Source organism: Chanodichthys erythropterus, chromosome 16 (assembly GCF_024489055.1).
Source record: "Chanodichthys erythropterus isolate Z2021 chromosome 16, ASM2448905v1, whole genome shotgun sequence".
NCBI classification, from domain to species: Eukaryota; Metazoa; Chordata; class Actinopteri; order Cypriniformes; family Xenocyprididae; genus Chanodichthys; species Chanodichthys erythropterus.
Genome location: NC_090236.1, coordinates 32,333,228 through 32,342,236, shown reverse-complemented (window position 1 = coordinate 32,342,236; position 9,009 = coordinate 32,333,228). Strand labels below are relative to the sequence as shown.

The 9,009-nt window shown below is 37.3% G+C and overlaps 1 protein-coding gene and 1 non-coding gene across 2 annotated transcripts; both read left to right on the top strand.

Annotated features, from left to right (window-relative positions):
• The first annotated feature begins 57 nt into the window (after window positions 1–57).
• On the top strand, window positions 58–7,810 carry abcf2a (ATP-binding cassette, sub-family F (GCN20), member 2a). The gene is made up of 15 exons (XM_067362318.1): window positions 58–190; window positions 978–1,161; window positions 3,048–3,260; window positions 3,372–3,554; window positions 3,962–4,133; window positions 4,344–4,439; window positions 5,402–5,504; window positions 5,590–5,685; window positions 5,794–5,913; window positions 6,034–6,123; window positions 6,223–6,333; window positions 6,452–6,514; window positions 6,718–6,846; window positions 6,970–7,173; window positions 7,291–7,810. The coding sequence occupies exons 2-15, from the start codon at window positions 1,017–1,019 to the stop codon at window positions 7,405–7,407; spliced, it is 1,842 nt and encodes a 613-aa protein (XP_067218419.1). The 5' UTR covers window positions 58–190; window positions 978–1,016; the 3' UTR covers window positions 7,408–7,810.
• Window positions 4,527–4,647, top strand: LOC137003970 (small nucleolar RNA SNORD89). The gene has a single exon (XR_010892066.1). It is a non-coding gene; the product is annotated as a small nucleolar RNA SNORD89 (small nucleolar RNA).
• Window positions 7,811–9,009: the final 1,199 nt, after the last annotated feature.

Here is a 9,009-nt window from a genome sequence, read left to right as displayed (position 1 = left end):
TTCAACAAGAAAACTGCTATCAGAGAGCAGCTTTGCTGCTACGCAAAGAAGTGGGTGGAGAGTTATTACGTATCGGCATCTGATTGGCTGCAGTGCCGGTATTGGTGACACGCGCCTTATACCGCTTTGTAGCGCGAGCCATGAGACCGTTTCTCCGGTGCTAGTAGCGCTTCGTCAGGAAGAGATCTAGGTAAGACAACGGCCTAATTCCACAAAAGTTAATTTACTCCCAATATTTATATTTCTCTGTGATGATCAATGTCTACAAAAAATACATACCTCATTTACTAAATTAGTTTTGTTCGCCGGACATTTTTCGGATTAACGGGCTGGTTTTACCGGCTGTTAGCTTGGCGGCTAGCTCGTGGAAACAGATTCGATGCGCCCCTCAACTAGTTTCACACGGTCTATCGTTTGATACCACTTTTATTTATGTTATCACATTTATATATATATATAAACTGCAGTTGTTCTGTATCTAGGGAGCAAGATTTACCCGTGATCGCTGATTAACCAGTATGGCTAGAGTTAGCATGATTGGTGAAATGACTCATTGGTTGGGCCTTTAGAGTTAACCGACACGTTTTATTCTCTTGAGGGCTGCGACTCTGTTGTTTCGCCATATCATCGGTCATTTGTTCTTTTAGGACTCATCATGATATCATTCGTGTAATATGCTCTTTTCTGGGCCCGCATCACTTCATCATTGCCGTTATTCGCCTACACTGCGTCAGGGAAAATTACTGGCCGACTGACTGTACTCCACGTGAGCCGAACCACTGCCCTCTGGTGCCTGCAGCTCGGTTTATATTAAAACGACCTTAAAACAACCGTTCGTTTAAATTATAAGTGACGAATTGAGTGTCGACTGAACCGGAAGTACGTTTGGGAACAGTGTGTACTTTGTATTTTTTCCCCCCCATAGTCCTATGAGAGCATTTTTACCTCCAACTAATCTTTCTGTATGTCGCCCTCAGACTTTCAGGAGTGTTCTGTTCCTGGGATCCGCAGCTAAAATGCCATCTGATTTAGCAAAAAAGAAGGCGGCAAAGAAAAAAGAAGCAGCCAAAGCTCGCCAGCGTACAAAGAAACCAGAGGATGGAGTGAATGGTGAGGCAGAGAAACCTGAGAGCCAGCAGAATGGAGCAGCTGAGGTCAATGGTAAGAGGAACAATTGTAAGGCCTGGTCACACCAAAATAAAAATTTGGTGTGAAAATTCTTTTGTGTCTCTGTACTCTTGAATTTGGTGTTATTTGATTATCTTTAATACTTTTTTTCTGTCACATTTGCCATTGTTTAGCAATTTTTTGTGGGTGAAATCCAGTTTTATTAATTGGTAATCCATGCGCTTAGGAATTTTGCATGAGAAAAAGATTTTCCCACAGAGATTTTGCACCGGTTTCGAGTTTGAGTCTTTTTATAGCATCAAATAACTAACTAAAACCAAACACTTGAACATGCATGTGCGTGATGAGAACTACCTAAAATTACAAAAACCATTAGGGCTGCACGATACATCGAAATATTGCAATGGCTTGCAATATCTGAATGATTTTAATAGGCTACTTAAAGTGGCGAACAGTCAAAGTTTTAGGTCGACGCATAGTTGAGAATCTTTTGTGTCTTGTTGCACTTAAATGGTCAAATACATATACAGTTATGTCAAAATGCCTGTCTTCGTGACTATTCATGTAAACACAGTCTGTTATATTTTAAGTGAACATGAACAGTTGGGAAAGAAATCGGCTCTGGGTCAATAGGATCTGTGCATCAGGTCTTAAAGTGACAGCAGCCTAATACAGTATACCTGCTGCTGTCTAACAACAAAAGAAGAAAAAATCACTCGCTGCTCTTGACTGAATACGTTTTGTAGCTTTAAAATGAATCAATGTATATTGAATTCATGTAAAGACTATATGCAGTTTTATTTTTTACATTTTAATTATTCAGTTTCTGTATTTTCTTAGTTCTTATTTTTAATAGCAAAGATAAATTCAAATAACAAAATTAAATCATTATATTTAATGTTAAAATGACAATACTTTTTATGTAGGCCTAATGCTAAAACACTACTGTTTACTTTCTAAGAAAAGAATCCAATCGCTACAACTTCTGAAAGAATGTAAAACATATTTTGGTTATATCATTTTCAGTTTTTAAATATAATTTAAATTGATTTTACACACTTAAAGCATTATCGTATCGCATATCGAATTTCGCGTTATTTAACAAGTTAATGCATTTTTCTTCAATATCATTCAGCCCTAGAAACCCCAAAAATTGTTTTGAAGTGTAATTAGATTTTTTTTCCAAGTCCCATTCAAATACATGGATCAATGCTTTAGCTTTGTTTTTCAGGACTTGAGTGGCACACTTGGAGCCAGATCTACTAAATGGGGCAAAATAACGTGAGGGCACAATTTCAAAACTGATGGGAGTGGAAAGTTCTGTGCGTGATCTACTGATGACACGCAAATTACAGAACACAGACACAGTTGGTTCATTTCTGTAATAGCTAACTTGATCTACCAAGAGCAGTGCAAATTATGCTTTATTTTTTTGAGTGGTAAATAATGGCTAAAATATCAGTAAATTGACTTGCACAAACCTTAGTAAATCACCTTGCATAATTCATTTACATACTATCCTCCCATAAATTTTGCATCTGAAAGGGAAACTCGCATATGATGCAAAAAAAACCTCCACGCTTTCTCATCGCTAATTTTTCACTGCGTGTCTTTAGTAAATCCTGGGAATAGTTTTTTTTTTATTTTTTTTTTATGCTAAAATAGGGTTTGCGCTGGTGCAAGGTGTTAGTAAATCTGGCCTTTAGTTTGAACTAACATCGCATAGGAACATCGGACCAGTTTTTTAATGTCAAACATTAGTGTTTGTGTAACTAAACCTTTAAACTTTTGTTAAACTGAGTTCCCCCACCCATTGGCAATATGTAAAATGCTTTTATTCAAGGTGTTTCAAAACCTGATTTTTATCATGCTCCTTGAAATTCATTTGAATCATCTTTTTTTTCTTTTTTTTTTCTCAGGGGTTGCCAGTTTGACGAAGGAGCTGGATGAGTTTGAGCTGAAGAAAACCGAGGCCCGTGCAGTGACTGGCGTGTTGGCATCTCATCCCAACAGCACTGATGTGCACATCAGCAGCTTGTCTCTCACCTTTCACGGACAGGAGCTGCTCAGTGACACTAGTTTGGAGCTCAACTCTGGCCGTCGGTATGGCCTTATCGGACTCAATGGAACCGGTAAATGAAGAATCTGTTCATGTTGGGCTAATAAATCACCCCTTGGTGGCTTTAGAAGTGATTTCGGCTGACAGGCTCACAGATAACTGACTTGCATTTAAATTTGTGCAGGTAAATCCATGCTGCTGTCAGCGATTGGTCACAGGGAGGTGCCAATTCCAGAACACATTGATATATACCACCTGACCCGGGAGATGGCACCCAGTGAGAAGACTGCTCTGCAGTGTGTGATGGAGGTAGATGAGGCGAGGATCCAGCTGGAGAGAGAGGCTGAACGACTAGCTCATGAGGACTGTGAGTTTCAACAACTGATCAAATGCAAACGGCGTAGTTTGAAAGGAATAGTTCACCTGGAAATGAAAATTGGCTTTTACTTTTTCAAAACCATCCACTTTGTTTGAGAACCAATGAGGGTAAGACATGAGGGTAATGAGTGTGTAGAATTAACTTTTTATTTTTTCAAATCTGTTAATTGGTCAATCAATACAATTTGCCACGTTTTCATAGGAACTGTTTTTGTAACAGCTTCCTTTCCTAGGCGTGGTATATTGAATATCTCAGCTTGAAGATTCCTTAATTCTTCATGGTTTTTAAGGAATCTCCTTGATGAGGAACACTTATTTTTATATTATACTTATTTGTGTGTTTTGTTATTTGTCAATTTAATTTAACTTTGTTTAAATTTGTTTGTTAAACTTTAGCTGAATGTGAGAAGCTGATGGAGCTGTATGAGCGTTTGGAGGAACTGGATGCCGATAAAGCTGAGATGAGGGCCTCCCGGATCCTCCACGGGCTGGGCTTCACTGCCTCTATGCAGCACAAGAAACTCAAAGACTTCAGCGGTGGCTGGAGAATGCGTGTTGCTCTTGCTCGGTGAGTCTTGAGAACCTCTTTCTGAAGTTCAGAGTTCCTGGGAGATGATGTAACAAAAGGCCGAATGATAGCGCAGTTGCTTTATGCTAACTGTGCAATGACAAAAACTGTCTGAAGCGTTGTTTCTGATCCCTTAAGCTGTTTGTGAATGCATTTTCATATCTTTCAACAATCTGTGGAGTCTTAGTTTTTTTTTTTTTTTCCCTTTAGGGCACTGTTCCTCAAGCCTTTCATGTTGCTGTTGGATGAGCCAACAAACCACCTGGACTTGGATGCATGTGTGTGGCTGGAGGAAGAGCTCAGTCAGTAAGTCTTTTATTTTTTAAAACAAAGGCTATGTGAGAATATTTAATCCACTGGTTTTTATGTAGAATTTGTTTACTATGGGTTGTTTCTGATGAAATGATGTAAACAAAAGGCCGAATTGTAGCTCTTCCATCAAGCAGTTTGTTCTTGTTATGGATAGAGCTTTGACAAAAACTAGACCGAAGCGTTTAGCTGATCTGTCAGCGCAACCCGGATGCAGTTTTATTTTGGAAGATGTTCAGTTAACACTTTATTTAACAGTGTCCTTGTTACACATTACATTTACGTACTGTTGTAATAACAAATTATGCATAATTACAAGCAGCTAATCCTAAACCAAACCATATAGTAAATGCATGTTAAAGGGTTAGTTGTCCCAAAAAATGAAAACTCTGCAGTTACTCAACCTCATGTTGTTCCAAACCCACAAGACCTTTGTTCATCTTCAGAACACAAATTAAGATATTTTTGATGAAATCCAATTGTTGTTTTTTTTATCTCTCATGGAAAGCAACGAAAGTACCACATTCAAGGTCCAGAGAAGTAGTAAATACATTGTTAAAACAGTCCACGTGACTACAGTGGTTCAACCTTAATTTTATAAAGCGACGAGAATACTTTTTGTGTGCAAAAACAAAAATAACGACTTCATTTAACAGTTTGAGCTGTTATCATATGTAGTTGAAGTACTGAACGCTGTGCAGGCTTCTCGGATTTCATCAAAAATATCTTAATTTGTGTTATGAAGATGAACGAAGGTCTTACAGGTTTGGAACAACATAAGGGTGAGTAATTAATGACCCTTTAATATTACTCATTACTTGTATGTTTAATTACACTGTAACAGGGACACCTTTTAAATAAAGTGTAACTATTGTTACATTACAAAATGCATTGTTGTTGTAATGCAAACACCATTCTGAGAGCTGAATGCTCAAGTTTGTTTCTTTTTCCCCTGACAGGTTTAAAAGAATTCTGGTTTTAATATCCCATTCCCAGGATTTCCTCAATGGTGTTTGTACCAACATTATTAACCTGCACCAGCGCAAGCTTAAATATTACACGGTAAAGAGACAAATTCTTTCCCCTTTAAGGCTGTTTTCCATTAATTTCAAACATGCAATTTCATCATTCATCTTTTTGTGTAAAGGGTAATTATGACCAGTATGTGAAAACCAGAGAGGAACTGGAGGAGAATCAGATGAAGCGGTTTAACTGGGAGCAGGACCAAATAGCACACATGAAGGTAAACGACTTGATGTACCTTTGTAAACATTCAAATCTTCTGTGACTTTCTCTAATGCTCAGCTTGTAATCGATGTGGTTATTTAAACGTGTTCCTGTTGACCCTCAGAACTACATTGCTCGGTTTGGTCATGGATCTGCCAAGCTGGCCAGACAAGCCCAGAGCAAAGAGAAGACTCTACAGAAGATGGTCGCCTCAGGTCTTACTGAGCGTGTTGTGAATGACAAGGTGAGAAAAGAGCTTAAAGTGTTTCTGGCTGCTTGATCTTGAGCACAACTTTTTTTGCCTTTTTTAATGTTATGTATAGTCAATAGTAAAAATAACTTTTTTTTTTTTTTCTCCTTTCAGACCCTGTCATTTTATTTTCCTCCCTGTGGGAAGATCCCTCCTCCTGTCATTATGGTTCAAAATGTCAGCTTCAGGTATTCGGAAAGTACGGTACGTAGAACCATCTAATCTCCAATACTACATTTTACACACTTCTGCTGTTGCATTCCTCTGGATTGAGGTTCTCACATGTCTCCTTTTATTATATAGCCGTATATTTATAAGAACCTGGAGTTTGGAATTGACTTGGACACACGGGTGGCCCTTGTAGGGCCCAATGGAGCTGGCAAGTCTACTTTGCTGAAGCTCCTTACTGGAGAGGTACTGCACATTTTAACTTAAATGCATGCAACCCATGGTATGATTTTTAGGTTCACACATTTTATGTGGTTTGGAGTCTTTAGTATCGTGGTTTGTAAGGCATCGTCTCTTCTTTCAGCTCCTGCCCTCAGACGGTATGATTAGGAAACACTCCCATGTGAAGATTGGCCGATATCATCAGGTCTGTTCAGGACCTTTTATATCATGACATTTTAATTTAATAAATAAATGTAATATTTAATCTTATATATATATATATATATATATATATATATATATATATATATATATATATATATATATATATATATATATATATATATATATATATATTAAAATTTGTAAGGTTTTTAACTTGTGGGGTTTTGTTGTTTCTTTCTATAGCATCTAACAGAGCAATTGGAGCTCGACCTTTCACCTCTGGAGTACATGATGAAGTGTTACCCTGAGATAAAGGAGAAAGAAGAGATGAGGAAAATCATTGGCCGTTATGGACTTACTGGCAAACAACAGGTGGGCTTTTTTTCCCCCCTATATTTGACTGATTTTTTTTTAACCTGCAAATGAATTCTACTTATATTAACTTTTCATATTTCATATTATCATATTAACTTTTATTTTTTTTATAAATCTTAGGTAAGCCCTATTAGGAATCTGTCTGACGGGCAGAAATGCCGTGTCTGCTTTGCCTGGCTGGCCTGGCAGAATCCCCACATGCTCTTTCTTGATGAGCCGACCAATCACCTTGACATTGAAACCATTGATGCTCTGGCGGAGGCGATCAATGAATTTGAGGGTGGAATGATGCTGGTTAGCCACGACTTCAGGCTTATTCAGCAGGTAATGTGAAACTTCAAGTTTGGTTGTTGTACATGTCACTCATGTTTTCTTTGTGAAGCTAATTTCAGCTGATTTGATTGTTACTGTAGTAATATTGGTTTGTTTGTTTCCTTGCAGGTGGCTCAGGAGATCTGGGTTTGTGAAAAGCAGACCATCACAAAATGGAACAGGGACATTCTGGCCTACAAAGAACATCTGAAATCAAAAATCGACAAACAGATGCATGATTTATAGCCAGTAGAGCCCCCCAATAGAGGACCGTTCCAACATCTCTGCCAACCAGACTATTGATCTCCAGGAAAAATGCAAGCATGCTTGTTAGACTGTGGTTTCAGTACCTTCTTTAAGACCTGAGTCTGTTACTGGGGTTTCCAGTGGAAGTAGCTGTCATGTTTTCCTTTTTGTGTGTTAATATGCATTCACAGTATTTGGACTTTACTTTTGAAAAACCTATTAAAAATTATGGTTGTGCACTTCATTTTTTTTTCACTAGTGCAGGGCAGGTCTATAGGACACAGGCTGTAATATGAACTATAAACTTCAAAGACTCTTCATGAGGTTTTTTTTTATTATATCAAATATTGTTTAAAGCTGTATTTGCAATAATAATGTCTAATTAAAAGCGTACGTTTATTGATTTGGCTTGTGCATTTTCTTTGGGTTCGAGATCTGTCTTTGGACAGTTTGTGCAAGATTTATTTAATTGATTTTATACAGAACAGAATCTGGTTCGGTGTCTACTTAGCTGTAATGCCTCTACCTTTGCAATCTAATTCGAATTAATAAATATACAAATCTTAATTCGGAGAAAAATAACATTTTACAAACCATTAAAGAACAGAAAACAACAAAATATATAAATGACAAATATTTAGCATACTTTCATTATCTTTTCTCTAGCAAAATTTGTAATTTTATGTTTTATATAAGTGTGTGTACAGGCTTGGCTATATTTGTGAGGGACAAATGTCCTCACGTAGTGAAATAATGTGATCACATGATTGTTGAGGGTGTTTTACTGGTCCTAAAACAAAATTGTTATTAAACCACTCTGCCTCTTTTCGCTTTATTTAAAGAAACAAGCAAAAACATATTAATAGCCTCAGGCAACGAGTGATTAATTATCTGCAATGTCTGCTTATATTTATAACAAAACGAAATATTAAACAACCCTGCCTCTTTTCGTTTACATTTCAAACATATTAAATGTAATACTATTTGTGCATACTCGGATTATCTTCACTGTAATGAAATGAAACAGGCTTTAACATAAAACACAACCTTCTCTTTTTGTTAAATGTCAGTTTTAATGTTCAATAATAGCCATTATAAAAGGTATAAAAATATACAATAAGAAATAAAGCAAACAATTCAGTCAAGCGTACAAAATCAGCGCTTTAGTATGATACAAAAGTTAAATAGCCATATATAAATTTATGAAACGTCACGTTTCCCTCAGTCAAAACGGAGCCAGCGGCAAACGTCAGAAGGATTAGCCGAGGGAAGGCTGCTCTCGGCTGGGTACATGAGCGCTGAGAGTCCGGTGATCGCCTGGATCTCAAAACTCCGACAACGTCAGATCAAATTTTCAGAAAGGCGCTATCTTTATCAATTAACCACAAATTTGAGCTTTAAACCAGCACATTCTCGCCTGAAAAAATCTTAAAACTGCATATCATGAATTAATAGAGCCCGATCACACGAAAATGCGTATCAATAGTACGAGTTTGTAATCTCGTAGAATATATACGCCAAAATGAGTTTTTCGCGTGCATATGATACGCACTTTATGGGGTATTATACGTACGAAACTGGATTGTTTGTCTGCCATAAGCA

Coding starts and splice junctions, on each gene's coding strand:
- abcf2a (XM_067362318.1), top strand. CDS start 1,017: ATGCCATCTGATTTAGCAAAAAAGAAGGCGGCAAAGAAAAAAGAAGCA. Junction 1,162..3,047: donor TGGAGCAGCTGAGGTCAATG/GTAAGAGGAACA, acceptor TTTTTTTCTCAG/GGGTTGCCAGTTTGACGAAG. Junction 3,555..3,961: donor ACGACTAGCTCATGAGGACT/GTGAGTTTCAAC, acceptor GTTAAACTTTAG/CTGAATGTGAGAAGCTGATG.